Here is a 24,752-nt window from a genome sequence, read left to right on the forward strand (position 1 = left end):
TACTGTTTTGGTTCCTCACATACTTCTGGTTGGTTAAAGAGTGACAAAGAAGTTCATCCTGAGGGAGATGTGTCAGGAGAGGCTATTTAAAATCTAGAATAACAGGCGAGGTGTTTACTAGGGTACGAGGCAGTGGGGATAGCATTTAGAGTCATCAAAGGCTGCTGGGGAAGGACACTGCAGTTTGCCTTGAAATCACCAGAAGGTTTTGGAGAGGTGTTTTGTAGCCTCACCCTCAACAGACAAATACTGGGCTCCATTCATCCCACATTTCCATGGTGGACAAAGGAGCTGTTATTTTTTGCAACTGCGGGCTCTGTTATAACAGTATTGTCACAGTCTTTTCCTCATCTCTGCTGCCACACTGTTCTCAAGCAGATCTTGCAACAAATTCACCCCGTTAGCCAGTCCTCCAGGCCTGATAGGTTTTTGTGCCGTGGATCTCAACAGATGGAGCAGTTGTTTTTTACTACCAGGGCAGAGGCACAGCTGAAGGTGGCTGCCTGGTCTAACAGGGGGTTTGTACATACCCTCCACACAGTAGTTAGATAAATGCCTTGAAGGTAGAAAACAGAAGCTAAATTCCTGCTGGCTCAGGAAATATTTTATTCTTTATATTTTCATTAAAAAATAAACATAGGAAACAAAACCACAGAACACTTGTGTGATAGAAACAAATGCGGAAGGTCAGAGCGTTGGCTGAAAGTGCATAATTAAGTCATGCTACCACGTCCCTGGTCCCACCCTGTCCCCCAAGCAAGGAGTCAGCAGTAAGCTCAACGAGCAGCACTATACAGAGCCCAGGCACTGCAGGGCCAAGCTGACGGCGGAGGAGAGCTCGTGCTCCCAGAAACGCAGCGAGGCAGGAGACATGCTGAGGAGAGAGTGCTCTAGTGAGCCAGTGATGAAGCTCTCACTTGGGGTTTGTGGGGCAGGCGAAGGATAGCTAGTGTAAGAGGATGTGAAGTTACGAGGCAGGGGAATAAACAGCCGAGAACAAGGGGCAAAACGGAATTGTGGATGTCACTCTGAAATGGCCCTGGAAGCAGAAAAATCCTAGATAAAAGGAAAATCAACACAAAGAACTTGACTGAAAGGCTGATGTGGGTGCACTGGACAGAGGTCTGTCCAGGGATGAACCCCAGTCACTTACCAGCAAGATCAATGTGGACAGTAGCAATTGTGTCCCTACTTTCAGGGCCTCAGCCTCTGCAAGGTGACCTCTCCACAGGGGCGGGAGGCAAAGGCACTGCCACATCACAGCAAGGCTCCTGCTGCCAGAAAATGCAGCGCTTTGCAGCTGGGTCTGTCAAGCTTTTCAAGGGAAATATGATGTGATGAACCTTGCTGAGCCCCCTGATCAGAACACAAATGCTGCAGACCTGCTTCTACACCAGGCAATGTGCTTTTCCCCCTGCCCTCTGTCCCCTGCAGCCTCAGACTTTTGGGTCTCAGTAGTTGACAGCTTTAATCTGCGACTCCTTTTGTGTGCAGACCTGTGAGGAACCTGCAGACTCAGCTACAGTGCAGGACCCCCTTACACATGCTCGCTCAATTGGCTCTGCACTGATGTGCGCTTGAGGAGCGTGTTTAAACATTCAGTATGTACAAGATGATTTGAAGCTGGAACATAAGAGCAGCTGGATTCACCCTCACACATCCACGTGGCTGAGAGCAACTGAGGACCTGCGTGGTCCTGCAGTGGCTGAAGAGACCACCCAGTTGTATGTACATGTCCTTGGAAGCATTCACCAGACTGGCTGACGCCAAGGCTGGGGGCATCTCTGCTCTGCCGATAGACTCAGCCACAGGAACAGCAGAGAATGCAGCTTCTCCTGATTTACTTCACCACCTTTCTCCAGCTTCACACAGAGCCCCCGATTTCAAATGACTGCTGAGATAACACGTTTATGCACATGCTCTAGACAAAAGCAGCACAGAAAGCTGCTGTTCTGGTGCCTATTTCCACAGCATCCACAACTCTCAAGAACAGTCACTGCAAATCACTTGGGACTCTTCCTCCAGCCGAGACTTTTTAGGATATTCTTCTTTGTAAGTTCCCTCCAGATCACTTCTCCCGAAGGACGCAGACTCCAGCGTCACAGCGCTGCATCCCCAGGGAGGTTACCACTTCCCAGTTGTCAATGATGGGATCATAGCACTCAATGCTGCTCAGCAGTGAGTTGCCATCGTATCTGCAAGGACAGAAAGTTACAGGTGAGGGATGCTGCTGAAGGAAGAGGTTGAGGCGTTCAGAGCCCTTCCTGGGAGACTGGACAGCTGCATACAGCAGGAATGGCCTGAAATAAAGCCACCACATTAGGCTCTGTTTTGCTGCCTGCTGCTGCTCTCCTGCCTGTCTTGGCCCTGGACCATCATGCTGCCTATTTAGGTTGGGCACAGTGACTCTGTGGGCTGTCTCCTCTCATAAAACTTGAAATGTAAACGTGAGGAGAGGCCACCTGAAACAGGGCAGCAGGCTGCGTCACCTGAACTCACTTGTTCCAGCAAACAGACACTCAGGGCATCTCCCTCTCCAGCCCAGGGCAGCCGCTTACCCAGCAATTGCATACAGCCTTCCCCGCAGCACGGTGGCCCCCACGTAGCAGCGGGGGGTTGTCATGCTTGTTACAGTTGTCCAGGAATCAGTGCGAATATTATAGGCTTCCACGGAGGAGAGATGTGCCGTCCCATCGAACCCACCAACGACATAAATATGGTCATTCAGCAGAGCCACTCCAGCCCCTGGAGAGAGAGAAGGTGGCACAGTTACACCCATGAGCAACACTGTCAGCACCGTGCCCGGGACTCGCTGTTACAAGGCTGAACTAGGTCAGTTCCTCCCTCTTCAGAGGACATTTTCTTATGCTTATATCTCCCACAAAAGAGCTGTCATAACCCAGTGTCTTCTGTTGTTGTTGTCTCCAATACGATACATGAAAACCTGTAACTCTACCAAATGCTGCTGAACCTCTGGCATAAGCAGGACTGAGCAACACTGCAGCCAGGGCAGCAGTAGCAACATGAGATGTTCACTTTGGCTGAAAGACACCCCAACCCCCTGAACAGACCAGCACAAGGCTCGCTCTGCTGGTGGGTACCCGGCTGGGACTCTGTCACCACAGAGACAGGTTTCTCTGGTGTTTCTGGCTCCCTGGTGTCACCCAGCCCCTGGCTGTTACAAGGAGAATGATGCTGCTCCATGTGAAGCTGGAGGAGGGATTTCTTTGACATCACTCCTCTGGGAAGCAGGGAAATGAAAACTGGTGTCCAATGCACAGTCAGAGGTGTAAGTGACTGAAGCATCTGTCTGAACAGCTGTTCTCACCTGCCCCAGTAAAAGCAATCAATAATACAGTTGGCCCAACCAGGAATTTATGACAACAGCAGAAAATAAACCCCTGCCAGCCTCTGCTCCTCCTCTGTAGCCCCCTTCAAGTAAAGCACCAAAGGATGCAGTAAGATAACAACGCACTTTGTGGCCTTAGGTGTTCTTGCCAACAGCCGCTGCTGTTTCCAGCTGCGTCTCGAGAGCAGCGTAAACCATATCAGGCTGTTACCATCAACATGTTGCACTGATGAATATCCCGAAGGAAACAAGCCAGCTACCCTGCAGCTCTTGGGCACCAATCTGTTTCTTCTACAAACAGGGTATAAGAAACTTTCTGTTCCACTAAATGCAACCTCACTTTCACTGTCTGTCCTTGCTGAGAGCACCAAAACAGCTGGGAATGGCCAGGCTGCCCCAGTGGCCTCTCTGATAGCTTCAGTAAGGAAGACTTTGGCTGAGAAGAGAGACCAGACCAAGGCCTAATCAGGGAGGTTGGGTCTAGCAATGCAATATGGCCATGGTTTCTGAGGGGTGGCCTACCTCCAGAATCTGTCCTAAGAGATGAAGAGACATAAGGAGGAGACAATCTCTGTGAATAAAGGGAAGATTAGTTTTAGTCCTGATCTTTCTTGAAATTCAAAGACCCGCAGGCAGACAGCTCTAGAAAGAGTGTCAAAGCCCTGGGGCAAAAGCAGTCCTACAGGGTCCAAGGTCACCAGGATGGATGGACTGGAACTGATACCAGGATGAAGGCTGCAAGTGCAACTGGTATCTAAGCTACTAGTAGTTTGGGGTGGTATTACCACAGAGCAGCAGCACAAAAACCTGGGCCAAAAAGTGTTCTTGGGCACACCCCCATTTCAGACCTCAGTGCTCCAGGTGACAGCACTGAGGAAGGAACCTGGCTGAGTCAGTGCCGGGGTCGAGAGCCTCACAATGTTCCTGCTCACTTGTGGCACTGAGAAGCCTGCTCTGTGGGCCGAGGCGCTGCTACCAAAAGCCTCTGAGTCTTGTGGGAAGCTAGCATGGACCTGGGAAACGCTTCTTATAAAAGGCTTTCCCCTTGACCTCTTTGCTTTTGGTCTTGCCAGAAGCCATCTTCTCTGGTGCACACAACAGACCCCTTGGGGAAAGTCATCTCATCTTTAAGCTTTCTAGAGATCCGTGGATAGGTCTTGCATGTTGACTCTGAGGTAGGAAAACCCAAAGATTTTATCACGTGTTTGTATGTGGGGTCTTCCTGGATGTGGAAAGCAACCAACTTCTAAATCAAATCCATTCTTGGCATATGGGAAATACTTCCCAACCCACACTTAACAGGAGTAGCCCCGTCACAGGAGTAAATATTTAAAGCTTGGGGTTTTGGTGAATGCCACTGCAGGCACAAGAAAGCTTAGATATTTTTAGAACAGAGACCAGTTTTAACTGAGTAACCAGCACTTGTCCCTGAACAAGAACACTGCAGTATAGAACAAACAGAAACAAAGCTGCCTAGGCTAATTGTAAAGGACATTTATTGAAAGAACTAGAGAAAAAGCAACTTCAAAAGGGTTTTGAAAGAGGGCCCGTAAGCCCAGCAGAACTACTGTATTGAAAACCACAAAGCTGTGGAGGCACTGAGCATCCTGCCCATCCACAGGTGGCTGAGCAAGGCCACGGCTGCTCGCTAGCACAGCCATGAAGGTTTGGGGCAGGCGGCCTGCGGCGCAGTGCAATAGCAGAGGGCCAACACTTGGGCACACAGGAGCTGCACAAGCCTCACAGGAACTCCTTTGAAAAACAAAGGAGAGCCAAGACAGAAGGTTACTCCAGAAGTAGGATTTAAACTATATTTTTCTCCTAGATACAACTGCCAAACTTAAAGCTCAGATAGGGTGCCAAGCAGGAAAGACAAACTAAGAGTTGGTGGGGGGATAATTGATGTGTGACTGCACCATGTTTCAAGTCATTAGCCTAAGACTGTTGCAGCGTGACACTGCTCTGGCAGCGCTGCTCGCTGTGTTACTGCTGCCCAGGAGCTGAGGCCCAGCATTTCACAAAGCAGAGTGCAGGTGAAGGAGCAGCCTGCCAGAGCACTCCTGCTGTTGCCGTGTCCTGTGCAGCTGATGAGCACTGACTTAGCAAGCTGTCCCATTATCTTGCACTACAGTCTGTAGTTTGTTCCTTGCTAGCTTTTCTCCAAGCCACGCACTGTTCCTAGCTATGGAAGTCATACAAGACTTCCTTCCCTCCCTGTAACCTATAAACCCCGCTGCCACATTCCTCTATACATATCTTAGCATGGGATGGAGACATCAGGCATGTGAAAATTAATCTTTCTCTTGGGGAACTAAGTCAGCGTGTCCTAAAATCATCCCTTCCCAAATCATCCCTTACTACCCACTGGGGCTAGTAAACATCCTCCAGGGCAGCAGGACAAGCCAGCAGTGACTGTTTCCTCAGTGCAGCACAAAACATTTTGACCTCAAGGGACTGTGGGCTCTTACCTGAGCGCTTAGTGGCCATTGGGGTGACATTTGTCCAGTGTCCAGTGTGGGGATCATACCTCTCTACAGAATTCAGTATGTTCAGCCCATCATAGCCACCTGAAACAAAATACAGGAGCAAACCATGGGTCTGACTTCTGGTAAATGTTTTCTGCATAGAGAGCAATAACATGCCTGGTTCGTCCTTAGTACAGTGTTGCACTGCAATCAGCACAACTCACAGCATGCCGGGGCTGGTGGAACAAAGAGGATCTCTGCAGCTTGCAATGCCAGACTGGAGCCAGCTCAGAGCAAGCTCTAACCCTACACTGCACAGGGCCGTGCTGAGAGAGAGGATCACCTCTCCGAACCAGTACAACCAGGTTAGCACTGCACTGCCCAGAGCTGCCTCTGAGCATGCTGATACCAATGTTGATGCTGTACAGCTTCCAGACCGGGTGCTGGCTCAGTGTCTGTGTGCTGCAGCCACTAGCTGACGCTATGAGGCTACACAGTATAGGCTGGGATGTCTCAAAGAGCTGTTTCACAAGAGGATACCAAGAAATCTCATTGTGCAGCTTCAGCAAAGGAGCAGCATGCTGGCATCTGCTTTGGGGGACAGCGTGAGGAAGATGGATATGGGAGAGGGAAGCGAAACCCATAAACCAGTGTCCAATATCTGTGACTCCCCAGGAACAGGACTGTACCAAACGTGGGTACAGTGCTGGGCCTGCCTTTTCTGGGACCCAGAAGGTCTATCTACAGAACGAGCTTACTGAAGTCTTCAGAGTGATTTGCCCTCTACCACTCTCACCGTATTCAAAGCTGGCATCGGTCTCTGAAAATGAAACGAGTGCTACAGAAAGGAGCTGGAACACATACAGCTCAGGATACATTTCTGGAGAACTACAGCCAACATTGCTTTGTGTGGAGCAGATGCATCCTCTGTCCTGCGGCTATCTGCTTCATCTCTAAGGCATCTTAGCCACTGCCTAGTCCCTGCAAACCTCAGCTGGCACTGCTCATCCCCCACGTTTCAGCCATCCCTCAAATGTAGGCTGACTGTGTCCAGTTTGCTTCTGACAGCATTTACTGTAGTCATATGGCCGCTCCAGTCTAAGGCATTGCGATGGTGACAGTGAGAACAAGCTGCATTCGCTGACAGAGCTGTGCAGTGCCCAGTGCAGCAAAGTCAAATCTCCTCTTCTAACGCGGACATGACATAATGGGTGCTCCCCACAGACAGCATCTGCACTGTCATTTCTGTAAAAAGCAAGTATTTGCAGAATGCCTAGAGGTCCTAAGGGTACCTACCGAGGCAGTAGATAACTCCATTAGCTACAACAAGCCCTGCTCCTTCCCGTGCTGTCTGCATGTCTCCCAGCATACTCCACTGATCAATGTTTGGGTCGTATCGTTCCATACTGGTGTGACGTCGGCTTCCATCAAACCCACCGGAAACATAGATCATGTCTGCAACGTTAGACAGAGGTCGGACTCAGCAAGTCAAGTATCAAGCATGCACATGGAGCAAGAAGACCCTCACAGATGGAGCAAGCCTACAACATGGACTGCGAAACACAGGAACAGCTACAGATCTTGGCACATTCGAAGATAAGACAAACCCAGTCTCCTCACCTTAGCTCACTGCATTAGCCTGCTCACAGACCCGACAAACTAAACAAACATAAAGCCCATCTGGCCCTTAAATCTGCTTCTTGCTGATGGACGAAAGAGAACACACACATGCCAGTTATTTTTTTCATGCTGCAGAACCTATTGAAACACTGCCATGCCCAAACCCTGCCTGTCACTAGCATCCTGTCAGCACCTCCCCAGAGTAAATGCTTACAAGGTACTAAACACGCAGGTAGCAAAAGGAAAGAAGATCCAAAAGACATGCCTGGATCATCAAGATCAGTCCCTTATACTGGATAACCTAATTCATGCAACACTTTCACAAATCTGTCATCTTCAAAGCAGCTGTATCTTTAAGAGAATTTTCATTAGAATAGATTATTAACAATCTAAATGAATAATATTTAACCAATATTAATTATTAAGAAGATATTCTAATATAAGCATTAAAGCACAGAATATTCATTAGAGTAACTGCTATTTTAATGGCTAGAAAACTTCCTCTCATTTCCACACCAATTTTCCCCTGGCCTGTTTATAACCATTTGTTCTTACTCAATTCTTATATTGCCCATTTCCTTCTCATGCCAAGTTATACTCATAGAGAACCATCATATCCCCTCTTGGCCTTTGCTTTGGCAGCATAAGCAAGCTGAAGTGTTCTGGTTTGCTCAGTAAAGTAGTTTTCTTCTCCCAAGTCTGCCCTAAGAATCCTCCTCTGCACATGCTCCAGTTTCAGCCTCTCTCCAGTGCTGGATGGTTATTGCTGTACTTGGTGTCCTGTGCTCAGTAATACGCGACACTGTCACCACCCCGAGAGCTTCCCACTCCATAATCCCTCAGAGAGTTCCTTTCCCTCGATGCACAGACACATGCCATAAGAATGAAGCAGAGGCAGAGCTCCTCTCAGGATATGTGGGCAAGTTTTCCATTTCTACATCCAAATGATGAGAAGCTAGAATTTCAGGCTCACCTCCTCCCTCAGAGCCATCCCACTCTGCACATACCAGCTCAGGGCATTTCAGGACGAGAACTGAACAGGCTGTACTGCCCTGTCAGTATGGTGACTAGGACATACCTCCAAGGGTTGTGGCTCCCGCCAGGCCTCGCCGTACGTTCATTGGAGCCACGGAGTACCAGATGCCATCCTCATCCGATGTATAATCCAAGCACTCCACTGAGCTGAGACGAGAGCGACCATCATACCCCCCAATCACATAGATCCGATCATGCAGGGACACTGTAGCCACGTAGCGCCTCTTACGGGTGATGCTCTAAAGCAGTACAAAGAATAAAAAGGTCAAGGAGAAGAAATAACACTGATTCATGGAGACCAACCACTGTTCTTCCATCCTCTTTTGTTGCTCTTTTGGAAAATGGCCCACTACCACAGAGGCAAACAGCACTACGGATTTAAAGGATACAGCCCTGGCTGAAATGCTTAACAACTGCGTCTGCCTTCCTCTGCCTGTACTCTGTCTCTGCCATGCTCTCTTCTCATGGCCAGGCCTCTTTGCACTAAAATATTTTGCATTAAATGTCATTTATCTTATGCTGCTACTGAATCTTTGATGGTCTTCGGGGGTTTGTATGCCTCCCACTGGCTCCCTGCAGAGACTGTTAATGGGAAAATGTGGAGACTCGGCATATTTGATGAAAATACCTGAAGCTTTTAGCCTCCAAAAAAGAACAGAATTTTGGGACACCAGGTGATAGAGGGTCTTCTGTGATTAGCAATATTAAAGAAGAGGCAGTTCTCCACCATTTCACACAGATAAAGGTCATTTGATATGTGGGTAGAAATAGTCCTCAGTGCAGGAATTCTCTCTTCCCTACAATCTCCCGTTATGCTCAGAAACAATGAAACCAGAGAGATCATGCAGCCTGCCTGAAAGCAGGACTGATTATACTATTCCTACTGACATTTCAGTTATCATCACTAACCTTAAAGCTTAACACCCCTTCAATAAGAAACATGATAGCTCTCACTCCCACAACAAAGATGTGGGTCTCTGTAGGCTCATCTGATTAGAAATATGACAACCACCTCTTATACAAAGCTTACTTAGCAAATCTGCAAATGTGAAGCGGTTTCAGCATTCACTATGTAAACCTCAGCAGCTCTAAAGAATTTATGGCAGAAATTCTAAGCAAAACGCAAAGGATAGCCCAAAGAGGAATGTTATATGGCTGATGCTACAGGATCAGTGTTTGATCACAGCCTGTTTGACCCAGTGGTGGTCAAAAATGGTCCCTTACTGGCAAGAAACTCCACTCCTGAGTCTTCGGGTCGTATTTCTCCACAACATCAATAGGTGACTGCTGGCTGCCAAAGCCGCCGATCACAAGCAGGACTTCATTAGCTCCTAGAGCAAAGAGGGAGAGTAAAGTCAAGTCAATCCCTTCACAACCAAAGGGTCACCTCAAGGGAATCACCTGAAGAATCTCTGAGCCTTCCTTGGTGCAACAAGTCACCTCTAAATCCCTGTTTTCATCACTACTCTGAAACTGGCACCTAACCTGGGTACAGACACCTGGACTCCCTCTATCCTCAGCGGGGAGAAAGAGAGAGAAACTCTCCCAGGGCGTCTGGCAGGAAGACTAACTCAGGTGTTAGGAGCTGTCTGCTGGAGGCCTGTTCCTCCTAATGTTAGAGGGACTCCGAGAAGACAAACTGGCTAAGTTAGGTGCTTAAGTTGGCTCAACAATATCTTCTTTTGTAGTCTTTCCATGATTTTTTTTTTCAAACCTCTTACCAGCCCATGAAAGCTGAAGGGGGATGGCTGCTTCCCTGCAGCCTCCTCACAAAACAGGGCCTTCTCCCCTCATTTGCAAGTGACATCCAGACTGGATGGCACCTTTGTTCACCATTTCACTGAGAAACAAGTCAGGCTGACTGAAGCCTGAAGAATTCATGAAATATTTTCAGAGGAATTTTCTCTTAAGTCTTACGTATTTTATTTCAAAGTTGCCTTCCCTCTACCTCTTGTTCTCTGAGATTGTCCCTGAATTTTTCTTATTTTCTCCCTGAGAGTTAAATAACACTTATGACCTGGAGACTTATTAACTTCCCTTGTAATGACTGCCTTAGTGGTAGGTTTTTATCATTGTTTTAAAAATAGATGAGCATACCCTGAATCCCTTGGGCTCTTCCTGCAACAGGGAGTTTTACTAGAGTTTAGAATTCTCCAGCTTTCATTGCAGAAGGACCGAACACTGAGCAACAAAGATTTAGCAAGACCCTGCCTGTCACAAAGCAAAACAGCTGCCACCTCAGATGAAGGGGAACAATATAAAAAATAACTGGGAAGGATTCACAAAAGAGCTCCAACAATAACTTGGAAAGCCTCCCGTGCAGTATGGCAGCAAAAAGTGCAATCGCTTCAGTTTATCCCACAGAAAGTTAATACACAACTTGATCACAGTTTATGTGACACATGATAAGAGCATTGCTGACAGCAGGTGGTATTGGGACATGATAGTAGAGACCCTACATGATAGTAGGGACATGATATAGTGGTGGTCTTGGTAGTGTTAGGTTTACGGTTGGACTTGATGATCTTAAAGGTCTTTTCCAACCTGTATGATTCTGTGATTCTGTATTGAATCAATTAAAAAAGGTAGGGCTGAATCCAGAAGATGAACCTTAGCAATAAGGTGCACAGTTTTTGCCTGTATAATTAAACAATACAACAGTTTTGTGATGTCTCCTTTATCGGGTGAAGCATTTCCACTACGAATGAAATGAAACGTGACTTTATGAAATGACAGGTTGAGCTGAACTGCATGTCATTGAAACCGATGTAGGATGTTCCCAGAAAAACGGGAGACAGGCTGTGGCCTGGACTATGCTGACGGTCAAACCACATCATAACAACATTCCCTTCAGGCCAAAAAATCTAATCAATGTGTCTCTGACAAACCTAATTTGCCCTTCTCCTTTAGTGGATAAACTGCTTTCTGTCCCTTAAAACAGTGTTAATAACAGGAAGTGGCCTTGAAGGGTTTTTCAGGGTCCCTCTCCACCACACAAGCAGCAGCACTGGAGAACACGCAGGGAGGTTTGCTTGCAGGAAGAGCGGTCAATGCTGGCACTGATAGCAGTGCCCTGTGAGTGTGCCTGGGATAAAGGCAGAGCAGAGACAGTCCAGAGAGAGTGAATCTGAAGCTAAGAGAAGGGGCATCAGGTAAGGAATGGCCACAGTCAGGAAGAAGCCAGTAAAATACTTTTCCTTCTTCTGCAGGTCATTCCTACTGTTTATGTTGCTCTCAAGTGCTTATAGCCCTAAGCCAAGCATTCTCCCAACAATTCAGTGACTGTGCTTGGTAGGAGTTACTGAAATAGAGGAAGAAATAATCATTTATTTGCCTTAACAAGACTGGGGGTGGGGGGACAGGGAGGGAAGTACCTCTGAAAGGAAAAAGAGGGACCTCTCCATCTCCCTCCTTGTGCCTTCCCCTCTGAGATTCCCTTTGAAAATTTAACTTCACTGTAACACAGCTGTCTCACCTCGCAGCTCTTTTTGTTTCTGACACTGATACCTGCCTTTTTAGACAGGAAGAAACTCTTCCCACACTTCTTGGACAGCTGCATGCTGAGACAAATGTATCTGGAGGTACCAACAACTCAGGAAACTCGTTTTATGGTTACAGCAGAGGCCTGGGATTAAAGGCAACCACCTAGTCCCTTGCATATGCCACTAAGCAACTGTGCTCTCAAAAAAACCACCTCTGTCCTTTGCTCCAGTCCCCTTTCTGTACCACTGGGGACTGTGGATCGACAAGTTACTGCTGTGAAGCACTTCAGTGCAATTACAAGTCGTGTTTTAACAGTGCGTTACAAGCACAATTACAACACTAGACGTGGTGTATAATACAATACCTGCCAATGCCCCAGACCTTTCACTGTCCTTCCCTTTGCTGCTCACCTAGACGTGCTCTTGTCCTGGGTCCTTGCATCTGACTCCGGAGCTCGGGCCGAAGATGAAATTTCTTAGCTTCATCTACAAGGTCTCTGCACTGCAGACTGCATCGTATAAAAGGCTGAGGAAAAACATGAGTCACTGGTCCATGCAATGTATTTTAAGATACCTCATGAGAACTGTCCTAAAGCCAACTCTCATCAGTTCAGACAGCATTAAAATGACTTGTGTGCAGGCTGTGGCTAGTAGTGTCATGGTGCAAACACTGCACACATGAAAATGCAAAGACAACTTAAGACTGGACTGCAGCTAAAAAGATATGGCTCAGTTCTCACACAAAGTCTGGCACTGCAGGTTCCATAATGAAAATAACTATATTGGAAAACTAAGGAACAACCGCTTCTGCTACATTTAAGCCAGCAGAAGTATGTCTGAAAAGGGGGACTGGCAGTGAAACTACACTTGAAATCAGTTTGGCTGGATCTGCCCCATGTATCAACTCTCTGTGTGCATCTGCTGCCAAAGAAGAAACAAGGACCACAGTACAACAAAGCAGTTTTGCTGGATCTATTAGCTTGATCCCTGTGCACATGGGACATGGAGCTATAAAAAGGCTACAGAAGCAGTAAGGTCTTCTTTAAAAGAAGTGGGGGGCACTGCAGCCCAAGGACAGTCTCGTCTCCTCCTTGCATTACCCTCCCAGGCTGCAGGCCTGGACCAACCTCCTCTGAATGCTCAGCGTTCAGTTCCCTTTGGGTGTTTGGTGCTATATGCTGCTGCAATAAGTTAAGATTTATTTTTACAAGTTCTTGGTGCTTGTGCAAGAAGGCCAGCGTGTTCAGAGCAGATGATGCCACACAGGGCCAACACTCTACTCTCCACGCTGTCCCAAGATGATGATACCCCACCAGTGTGTGTCACCTCCAGTCTGGAGAGGCCATCCTGCGCAGTAGGAAAGCTGGGGCCCTGTATACACACTGTCTTAGGCTGGTTTTGGAACAGATCTAATTGTTTTGGTACCAGTCCCTTTGGCGTTAGCTTCAATTTCAGTTTAAAGGGGATCATAACAATCTGACTAAACACATTTTAGCTCTGGCACAACTTAACTGCCTGTTAGCTGCCCTTATTTAAGAACATCTGTAAAAGGCAGCTATATCACATTAGAGATGGATGTTGCTAAATCAGCCATTTCTCTATGTAGAGAAGTCTGTCATTCAACGTTCAGCACCTGTCAGGTGACAAGGGCTAGTAACCACTGATTACCTCACATCACCATCAAAACAGAATGCTGGCCTGAACTTCTCTGTGCCTTCCTGTCAAACCTTGCATGGGGCAGCATCACTCCCTGTTTGGAATTAAACTTCCATTGCAAAAGCTTAATTATCTCTTATCATCATCCACATTTTGGTTTGCCTCTGCAACATGCCAGCCACACAAAGAAGCAGCATTAGATATGGCTCTGACTTGTGAGTTGGCCCTGGACCTACACAGCTGCTGTCCTTCTCATTCAAAGGTACCTGCTTGCCATCTGCACCTGAAACAATTTCTGAGAAGCCATTTCCTCCCTAGGATCGCATGCCAGGTCTATAGAGAAGGAGACCTGCTAGCGCTTACGAATGAAAGGCAGAAAGCACTTGTTAGAAAACTGTAGCAGATGACAACAGAAAGGTGCTACATATATCAGGAGACAACCGACTAATTGCTGCGGATGGGGTGCCCTCCCAGCTGAAAAGTAGAATGCTGTAACTGCTGGCACAGCAAACTACTACTGAGTAAAACACTGGGCACTCCAGCTGAACAGGGACAACTCCATAGTGTCAGCATCAAAAAGCATCAGCAGAGAAAGCAGCTTTTAACACGTTCTGTTAGGACAGCAGGAGTCTAACCAGGGAACATGGCAATCACACACAGATACTGGCTCCTAGCTGTTCTGTGTCCACAGACCCGGGCTGCCGATACCTCGGTGTCGATGACGTCTGTGATGTAGCGGGGAGTGAGAAGCGGCATGCGCACGTACTGCAGCAGTTCTGGCAGCGATGCTTCCCGTTCTTTTTTTGAGTGCTTCACCCAGTTTATAACTGCCTCAAAAACCGGCTCTTCAGAGTCCACCTGGAAAGAGGAGACATATACTGATCAGACTGCAGGGTAATATTTCAGCAACTGCTGTGGAACAGACAACTTCCAGGCTGTTGACACTGCTAGCGAGAGAGCAGGACATTTCAAGTAAGAGTTTGTTGTGGAAATTCCCATGAGCTGTATTTACAAGCACTATGAAATTCCCTCTTTTTTTTTTCCTTAAAACTGCATTTGTTTTTTCCTTACAGCTGAGATCAACAACTGGCAGTACGAGTGCCAGAAAAGTAAGCTTTATGGTACCCAGCAGAGCCAGAAGCTGGGAGCCGCCACTTTTGAGAGAGCCCAGTGACAGGCTGTAACTCACAGGGCAGCTCCCCCGACTTCTCAGCAGAACAGGAGTTACGGTCCTGCAAAATGCAAAGTACCATCATAAAGATGATCAGAATCACGTTTCCTTTTCGCGGAGCAGTGTCTCACTTAAACCCCTGCAGCCCCGTGCACTGCCCCTTTAACACCCGAACCGTACCAGGTACATTTAAGGCTTTTTTTTAATTTCAATCCACATTTAAGAAACTGTAAACAACTGGATTTCAGAGTGAAGAACCCCAGGGCGTGAATGTTACTGTTCTGACAGGTTTATTTCCCTCTCCATTTAGGACCAGCACATGCTAGTGCTTACACCACTTCCAGAGATTACACTGACTAAACAATCTAAATTTGATACTTTTAGAGAACCTCAGGTGCTTTGGACATCTATGATTACCAAAAGCAAAAGAATTGTAAAAAGCTCTATAATACATTATTTAGGCTTGGTTTTCTTTTTGCACATCTTCAGATCATCCAATGTAAAAGCAAATCAGACATGAATTTATTATCATGAGGTCTGTTAACTGTTATTAAATACGAAAATAAAAGGAGATACTGTAATAAGAGGATTGAGCCTTCCCACTGATGTATGACTGGTACACTTTGAAGTTCAGTTTGAAGCTGTCTGTTGCAGAATGTTCTGAAGCAGGGAGCCACAGAGGTTAATTATGTAAGGCAATTCTTCCAAGCCATTGATTTATATTTGTTACAGTGTAATTTGAAATGGCCTCTTTCTGCTTGAATTACAGGGAAAGGACAATTAGAGCTCTCAAAAGGAGAGCAGAGTACTTCATTGTTTTCAATTTTCCCCACCTCCTCCTCAAATGCAATAATCCCACAACATTTTATCCCCTCCCAAACTGACTGTCCTCTGATGTATTTAACAGTTTTGTTATCTGGGAAATAATTTCTGTTTTCTGATAAATGATGAGTAACACTAACCACAGCATCACAGTGAGGACCTGCCATTATACTTCTCGAACAGCCAGGGGATTTTCCGAGGGTGCTCCCTCAGTACTCTCCGATACAGCACATCACCTCTGCACTGGCGCAGCAACAGCTAGATTTGCTTCATTCACTTCCTTAAGGTGAATGCACACCCCACTGTGTGCCTGCAAGGCCTGAATCAGTCCTTCCAATGCACAATGCATTTTACTTCGCCTGTGTGGATCATCTGATCAGTTTGGCTGGGTCGTTCGCAAGTTCCTCATTATTTCCTCTTCACTGTCCAGAAGCGTTACGTCAGTACTTGCCACAACCCACATAAGCTCAAACCCTCACAGTAGTAAAGCTGCGGCTTGTTAAACACCAAAAACACTCAGCCTTTCTCCACTGCTGGCCTCAGCCTGTGCCAGGGTCTTTCACTGCTATCTTGCATGCTCTTTGTCAAGCAGACTTATTAACAAGAGGATGTCAGCTTGGCTGAAGGCCAATTTCAAGGCAGACTTTCAAGGCAGACTTTCAAGGCATACATCAAGAATCCTCCTCTGGCTATCCCTGTATTGGCTTTTCAGGAATTCTACCATAGATATCACTTACGTCGGTTTGCTTCTAAGAGTTCATGTTACTGGGAACTCTGAATTGTGATTGCTTCAATCACTTCTTTTAGAACAGAAGCAAACATCAACTTTTGATGAAGTCCATCTCAATAAAAAACCCAACTCCACTCCCCATTATCAAGGAATGTTCAACTTATTTCAATTTTCAAGAACATACATATTCATAGAAAATCTGGAAAAAAGTATTTGACAGGTTCCAGCCAGAACCTGGCTATAAATCCTCCAGAAACCAACCTTAAGGGAACAAAATTTGCATATAACTCCCTGAAGACTACCCTGCACCACCATGCGTTCTGCTGCCTGTAAAAGTAGAGGACACCCAAATGCCTGGGATGACACATGCATTCCTTGTGCTGCTGAGTAGCATGCAAAGGTCTACAAATAGAAGTTAAAGTCTTGGGGGTGTTTCTGAAATGTAGGCATTGAGACAACTTGTCTTTGTAACCTCTGAAAGCTCCTCCAGGGAAAGAAGGAGACAAGGGAACAAGAACTCACAGAGGTAACTAACTGTGATTGCCTTACTTGCAAGAAACACTTGTGTGACAACAAATTCTTACACAGAAGCTACATGTTACTGATCAGTTTGAGATTACATGGCTAAAAAATTAGAAGAAGCTTCTTGGAAATTAAATTTCAAACTCAGGAAATGTGTGAGAAGTCCACCCTAGGAGTATGGACTAATTTCTGATTGGTTTCAACGTTTTTACTTCAATGCTTTGCACAGTAACGGTACTTTTCAGGTTTTACCTGAATTTCATCACACTTGATGAGCTTTTCAACCTCTTCTTGATTTAAGAGGATAAACTCTTCATGCTGAACCACCTCTGGAAAATGTTTCTGGCTGAAGACCTCTGCAGCTTGCATTAGATCAACACAATTGTGTGTCTCAGCAAAATCCCGAATGCCCAAACAATTTGATGGATCCAGCTGGCTTTCTAGAAACTCACAGCAAGCTTGTTTCACACCTACGGAAAATTGGAGGGGTGAATGAGCACTGCATGCTTACTACCAATCCACTGCTTTGGAAAGGGCTTCAGAAAAGAAAGTTCTAAACAATAATGAAAATCCAACTCAAATAACAAGCTTAAAAATACTACAGAACCACACACATGCAAATATTTCTTTGGAGGGATGTGAAAACACTAAGCAGTAGACCATGTGTTTGGACTGTTTTGATCTCTGGCTATTCTATTTAAATGAAAAAAATGAAATAAATCTGATAGTAGGAAAAGACTCAAATCCATGGATTATAAACAAAAAATGTATATGCTAGTGGATATGGCTACCAGATTTCTAGGCTTTCTCCAATGTCTTTTTGATAGTTGCCTGGGATTTGGGTAATTGCCTGGGATAGCTCCATAGGTGCATGTGCAGTGACATCAACCAGTTTGTTACAACCCAGACATACTATGACGGCAGGTCAAATGACATCAAGGATTTGCTTATTGTTATAAGTTGACTGAGCTGTAACATTTATGTGCTATACAGCCCACAATTCCTCCTGGGAATTCTCACGCAGAAATACAGTAGCCCAAAGCATGGAATAATAACCTGTTTTATCATCTTTTTTTCCACCCAAGGCAGTTACTCTACCAATGAGACCACAGCGCACAAGACAACAGAAGAAGTTTGACATAAGTACTTATTAATATCATGCCTCCCACAATCTCTCTTCCATTTACAGAAGGTCAGACAAACCAAATCTCTGAACAGCAGCAATTGTGCAATTTGTGCTGATACGTGGCAATTACCTTTCAGCTGAAGCAGACATGCAGCTGGGAGCAACTCTTGGACGTTTTCTACTGTCACGTGAACAGTTTCTGTATATACAAAGTCTAGCAGGATTTCCATGGTGGAGGCTGTCAGTCCCTGGATATCTACATAGGGTTTATCTTTCTCTGAGAGCTGCAAATTAGAAGGGAGACAAAGGTTTATTTTTCAGTAATGTGACTGAAAAAGCCAACAATGCTCAGCAGTTTTTTAAAATGTGATCTGTCAGAGAGGTTTCAACAGAGATTTGTCCTTTCTCTTCTTGTGCTCACTTAAAGAGTAAGGGGAAGGAGGGAATTTCCCTACAGAATTCACTTACAGGGTGAATAAAAGAGGCAAAGTTCATTATGGATCGGGAGGACAGTCAAGCTGCATTGTAAAACGAACAAGCTGAGGTTAGAGATAGCAGAAGTTACATGCGTCGTTTGTGCAAGACAATTAAACTCTCTCCTCCATGCAGTAACTCCAAGCTTTACTACATGAAACAGTCCAGGGGGATTCCTCCCTGGGCTGGATGTGTATGACATGTTGCAGTTTACATGGAGTCCCCACCTCACTACTCTGCTCTAAAACCAAACCAAATAAAAATCTTTCCTAACAGTTCAATTCCTGATCCATTCTGCAAGCTTATGGTGAAGGTTCCTAAGAAGAATGACTATTTATAGGCCATAAAGTTCAGAGTTAAAAGTTAGTGTAGGTTTAGCTTAAACATTTGAAAGTAAAATGATACAGCATACAGTGATGGTACTTACACAATCCTGACTTTGTCCCCTGACCCTTTTATCACTTCTAAGATACATCATTTTGGAATAATTGTTTTTTCCAACGAATGTTACCCTCTCAACAGTCAATCTTTGGGAACAGTAAATTCTGTGAATCCACCAAATTTGCACCTCTACAGGTACAAAACTAAGATTATATTTCACAAAGCATCAGCTTTGTAGTTTAATGCATCCACCACGAAGCTGCTGGCACAGCATCTGATGATTCATGAACAGTGGGCTAGCAGGTGAACTCACTAATCACACCCTGCACATAACTGCAAGCTTGTCAGCATGAATGGACCTCAACAAAAGGATATCTCCATGCAGCATGCTGCAAAACCAACCTTTTTTCCCCATGATTTTTGAAGAGGTAGTCAGTATCAGTGCAAGCACGATTCAGATGAAAGCCCATGACTTTTCTTGCCAAGAATGAGCCTGAAGTTGGTTACAGACAGATTGAGCAGAGACTCAGTGAACAGAAGCATGATCAAAGCATGATCACTTGGCTTAGAATCTGCCATGGCTGGGGAAAAAGGAGGTAATACAGAAGCAGAGAAAACAAGAGCAGTCAAGGATATTCCTCTGCAGAGGCATTCGATGACACAGCAGCAGAAGGGAAGAAATGTCTCTGCTGAGACTGAGCCGTTTCTATGATGCAGAGATACACACTTCACAGGAGAGAGGAGAAACACAGGAGGTAATGGTGATACTCAAAGTATTTGAGGGAAGAGACTTTTCAAGTCTGTTGACACAGCGAACAAACTTTATGGCATCCAGAGTCAGAAAGGAACAGCAAATTACCTTGTCTGACCTGCTGTATGACAGGGTGTGCATTGCATTTAGAAGCTAAAATGAGTTCCTAACTTGGGTTCGATGAAACATTCCCTAAACAAGACTAAGCTGTTTGGTACAGATGTCACCAAAGGTCAGAACTGATCAGACAAGATGTTCATATGATTCCAACAAGCAAATAGAGATGTAGACCATAAATACTTAGAAGAAAGAGGATAATAAGTTGCAAACATCTATTGACAGGAGACTACAAGGGCACCAGACCTCCTGGTAACGTATTACACTGCATCAGGTAGAAGCTGTAGACATCTGTTCTTCACAGATAGGCATGGAGCTGGTAAAGAAGCTCCTGTCCTCACAACCAATATTCAATAATCAATAATCAGCCATGCACATACTCTCTTTATACTCTTGACCAAAACACAAACCACGGGGACAACACTGATACTATAGAGATGATCACCTCCTGCTTCCCTTGTACTTCAGCTACACTCCACTACTTGATTGTTATTTGGCTCACAGTTTACTCATGTGCCAAGACTGCTTGGAAGGAAGAAAATATTTCAAGTAACTTCACACAATGTATGTGGTGCAGAATAACTTGCAAGCCTAGCATCACACCTTAAAGAAGGATCTCAGAATGGAGAAAACTTGATTCTGAACATCCCATGAAGACTCCGAGCTGTAGCTCCAGACTGCATATGCAGTGTTAGAGAATTGCGTACAGTGCTTAGTGCTGTGCTGTTGGGACAGAGAGTGTCCCTCTTTTATCCATACATCCACATATTTGGACTCGGAAGCAATGCAAAATTATGGTCATGCAATGCTAATCAAAACACAGTACAAGCAGCTTTCCTTTTGCAGGTGTTCAGTGGTACGAGACATATCTCTGCATGTCTGCTGTTAGAATTTCAGATTAGTTTCCCCCTTTGTTGTTTAATATCAGAATTCTGCTAACCAGCAGGAAGTAAAGCAATAAGGGATTGGTACTCCTAATAGAAGCACATCTCTAACATGTCATTAAAAGTATGCAGCAGTACAGATCCAGAAATCAACTGGAGCGTCCAGGAAAAGACATCCCCATAGTTAAGGAGAGTCACTTGGAGACATCAGGAGTTTTACACCAGGATGCCTAAGTTGCTGAAAGCCTTAAGGCAGGGGCTGCAGGTCATAGCTCTGTCATGAAACATAACATTGCTGTCTCCCATTCCATCCATAAATCATGCAACTCACTGCAGGAGAATGGGCCTAAAATTTTGGAATCACTTTCTCATCCAAGGCCACTTCTTGTTTTTGCCTTCACTAATGCAGATACACAAAAGTATATTGTAATGAACCCCTCCAATTTCTTCTCACCTATAGGGGAAAAGAAATGCTGGCATGACAGCGCTAATATGTGGCTCACCACATTCTGGAAGGCATTCACAGTACAGTGAAGATGACCATGTAAGAATCTGGAAGCAGAAGCTGTTTATTTTCAGAATAAGAAGAATATTTCTCCACGTTCTAGGGGAAAAAACCCTTCCATTTCTAGAACATACCCTCCAAGAGAAGACAGACTAGTTTCTTTCTGAGGTGGAGCCAATGATCAGCTCTTAACACATCCTGAGTTAGGCTAACTTGTCCAAACAAAGACAGAAATACCAGTGCAAAACTGGGATCCAGGGGAGCATTTTCTAAAACTGCTCTTCAGTTTTCACAAGGAAGAACCCTCTAGGTAAAACTGATGGGCGTTTCAGTTTTCCCACACTACTCAGCACAGGGGCAGAGAAAAGTGTCAAAAGCCAGAGGTTCAACAGGTGACCAGTGTCTTCTCCTCATTTTGGAAAATGGGAATGGAAAATGTGAAGAAATTAATACTAAGTAAGATTGAGTGCTTTTTAAAGTAAATGTTAAAAGTCAGAAGTGAGAGAAGGAAGGAAACTAGAGACACAGGGACCGACAAACGCAGTTCTTTATGATGATAATCTCTGATGACAGTCTCAGTGCTACACTGGCCATGGACAGATGTAACATCATGAATGACAGTGGGCATAACCCAGGGATCAGCTCTGAACAAAGCCTTGTGTAGCCCAAGTCAGGCAAAAGCCACACATCACAGCTAGCCAAGTAGTCCCCAAATTCACAGGAGGCAAGCGATGAAATGCAAAGGAAGCCCTCGCAGAGACTGTTAGTCCATTATGCAATCCATCATTTTGAGCTCCCTCAAGTTACAGCCATGGCCAAAACACACTGTACCCACAAATGTTTGGAGAGCAACCAAATGCTGTCCCTTTACACTCATCGACATACTTGTCTTTGACACACATAGGAAGCAGGTCCACTTTGAGGCTTACCAAGCTGTCATTTCCTGAAAAGAACGCTCTCCCACAAACACTCAGTAATTGTGTGTGCCACTTGGCAGGTCTGTCATTTTGGGGTTTCCATACGAAAAAGCAAATTTGGAAGAAATACAAACTAAGCAAAAGAAGTAAAACCCTTAAAGCAGTGGTAATTTGGAAGCGTGAGAGATCGAGCAATCATGCCCACTGGGCACTGGGTGCACTTATTTTTCTAGGAAGAATTACATCTATGAATTAAGGTCACTACAATGTTACAGTTAAAATGAGAGTATAAAAAAGGAATGAGAGAGGATCTCAGCTTAGATCCAAAGTATTCCAATCCTCAGCCTTTGTTAGCAGCCACAAAGAACGTTCTGTGGCACACAGAGTGATCAGATCTCTGTAGACTACCTAGATAAAGTCCAGGAAGTCAAAGACACTGACGTAGGGGCAAACACAAAGAATCACAGATAGTCTGCTATACTGCTGTGTATGTTGAAGCTATTGGTAAACAGAGAACTTCAGCCTCCAGGGACTGAATTTGCTTTGTGTATTTTTTTTTAATTACATTTCCTTTATGCAGAGAAAGAGCATAAACCTGACAAATTTACAAATTTCATGAAGACATGGACAGAAAATATATTGGTATGTGAGCAGTCCACATATGTCTTTTTTTGGTTGCTTTGCACAGGACTATAAAAACTAAGACACCCGCTGACCCAACACAGCACTGAAAAAAAGAGAAGCAGGCACACAGACATCTCTGCCAACAGTGTTCATTGCTGGATAAAACAAAGAAGAAAATTATTCTTTCCTGCAAGGACTACTGGGCTAGCAGAGAGGTCTTTAGGACCTTTGAGCTACTTAGTAATTTTTCTCCCTGCTAATGGGGAAGTTGCTAGGATAAGGAAAGCATCTTCTGTAAGAAAAAGCCACAAAGACTGATTCAAACTTATAAAAGACAAAGCCAGGCAAAGCATCTCATATTTTACGAATGAGTGCTAGCTTTAACTCAAATATTACCTTTCAGTGATTCAGAAAAATAGCGTGCACGTCAATACAGTAAGCACTGTGAGAGCAAAGGTCCTCACAAGCGAGATCTGCTGCGTACAGCAACAGGGGCTTATAGTCTCCCCCCCACCGCCAGTGCCAGAGGTTACATTCTCTTCACCAGAGCAACAGCACAACCCAACACATACCAGCCGATCAGCCAGCGCGAAACAGAGACCAGAACGTGAGTTAAACACCCCCCATTTCAGCTTTAAAGGGCTGCCTTAATTCACCACCCGGTCTAAGACACACACCATGGCTCGCACGGCTTTGCACTAGGGCTGGTACCCTCGGCAAGAAAGATGCCCAGAAGCATGAAGACCAGAAACCACCACTAGAAGAATCAGTAAATGTATCAGAGCCTTCCTCAGCCTGGCAGCTCGCTGGTGCACAGGTTGGTCATGCAGCAGTGATTCAGGACCACGGTCCCACTGCAGCCTCTAACTCCCACCATGCCACGATAAAAGGCTCTGGGGCCACCATGAGGAGACCTAGAATCACCGCGAGAGGATCCAGGGCCACCAGGAGAGGATCCAGAGGGCTCCAGGGCCACCACGAGGGGCTCTAGAGAGACCCAGGGCCATCACGGGGGGATCTAGAGCCACCGGGGGGAATCCTAGGCCACCACGGGGGGATCCAGGCCCAGCTGCTGAGCAGCTTGACAGAGAGCAGCCCGAGCGGTGGGCGGCCCTGCCTCCTCCACCCGCGGAGCACCCAGGGCCGGCGGCTGCCCGCGGTCTCGGGGCCCACCGACCTCGCTGGTGAACATGGCGCAGAAGTAGTCGCTGCAGGCGGCCAGGACGATGCGGTGGGCCGGGAAGTCCTTGTGCTCCACGCGGAGGGTGACGTCGCAGAGCGTGTTGCTCTTCCGCAGGGCGTTCATGGCGTTGAGGATGGACTTGGCGTGCGAGTTGGTCATGATGTCCTTGGGGGGGGCCATGGCGCCCGGCACCTGCGGGCACAGCCAGCACGGCCACATGTCACGGCCCGCCCGCCGTGCCGCCAGGGGGCGCCCTCCCGCCGCGCCGCGCCGCCCCTCCCTCTCTCCCTCCCTGCCCCGCCCGGGTCGCCCCCGCCCTGCGCCGCGGCGGCGGCCACAGGCGGCCACAGGCTGTCACAGGCCGCCCGCGGCCCCGCCGAAACGCGGCGCCGCCCGCTCGGGGCGGCCCGGCCGCACTCACCGCCGCGGGGAGAGGTCCCGGCCCGCACACCTCGCCTCCCCCCCTCCCGTCCCTCTCCCCGCGCGGCGCGCTCCGATGGCGTCATCGCGCCGCGCCGAGGCGCCGCGCGACCCCGCCCCTGGGTGCCTCGCGGTTGCCGGGCAACAGGCTCCTGCCGCCGCCCCGGCCCGGCCAGGCCCCGCGCCCCCCCGCAGCGCCGGCCTCCGCCGCCTCGACCGGGATCCTGGGCCCGCGGCCCGGCCGAGCGCTCCCGCACAGAAGCGGGAAGAAGCGGTGCCGAGCGTGACCCCGCCGGGCGGGTGCCCGGGCCCGCAGCGGCAGGAGCGGCTTGGGCTTGGTCAGGTCTGGGGAAGTTCGAGTGAAATATTACACTTTAATTGGCCGTTGTCTTGGTGGGGATGGGCCTGGAGGCATGGGCAGGTCCCTCACTGAGTGCCGGGCACGGGTCACGCTCTGCCTTCCCATTTTGTCACTCCTCGAGGGTGAACACCCTGGAATTGGCCCTGCCGGGACTGCC

General features: G+C 46.8%; 1 protein-coding gene across 1 annotated transcript; it reads right to left on the minus strand.

Moving 5' to 3' along the window:
* Positions 1-586: 586 nt before the first annotated feature.
* KLHL12 (kelch like family member 12) lies at positions 587-24,065 on the minus strand. Its single transcript, XM_075521531.1, has 11 exons — positions 23,809-24,065; positions 18,109-18,262; positions 17,105-17,322; positions 14,316-14,465; positions 12,363-12,477; positions 9,694-9,800; positions 8,513-8,708; positions 7,111-7,269; positions 5,818-5,916; positions 2,559-2,745; positions 587-2,195 (listed from the first exon to the last, which is right to left on the minus strand). The coding sequence occupies exons 1-11, from the start codon at positions 24,031-24,033 to the stop codon at positions 2,069-2,071; spliced, it is 1,737 nt and encodes a 578-aa protein (XP_075377646.1). The 5' UTR covers positions 24,034-24,065; the 3' UTR covers positions 587-2,068.
* Between the last annotated feature and the right edge of the window lie 687 nt (positions 24,066-24,752).

Source organism: Mycteria americana, chromosome 20 (genome assembly GCF_035582795.1).
Source record: "Mycteria americana isolate JAX WOST 10 ecotype Jacksonville Zoo and Gardens chromosome 20, USCA_MyAme_1.0, whole genome shotgun sequence".
NCBI classification, from domain to species: Eukaryota; Metazoa; Chordata; class Aves; order Ciconiiformes; family Ciconiidae; genus Mycteria; species Mycteria americana.

Coding starts and splice junctions, on each gene's coding strand:
- KLHL12 (XM_075521531.1), bottom strand. CDS start 24,033: ATGTGGCCGTGCTGGCTGTGCCCGCAGGTGCCGGGCGCCATGGCCCCC. Junction 17,323..18,108: donor ATGTCTGCTTCAGCTGAAAG/GTAATTGCCACG, acceptor AATTTTCCGTAG/GTGTGAAACAAGCTTGCTGT. Junction 12,478..14,315: donor CAGACGTCATCGACACCGAG/GTATCGGCAGCC, acceptor GTTTTTCCTCAG/CCTTTTATACGATGCAGTCT.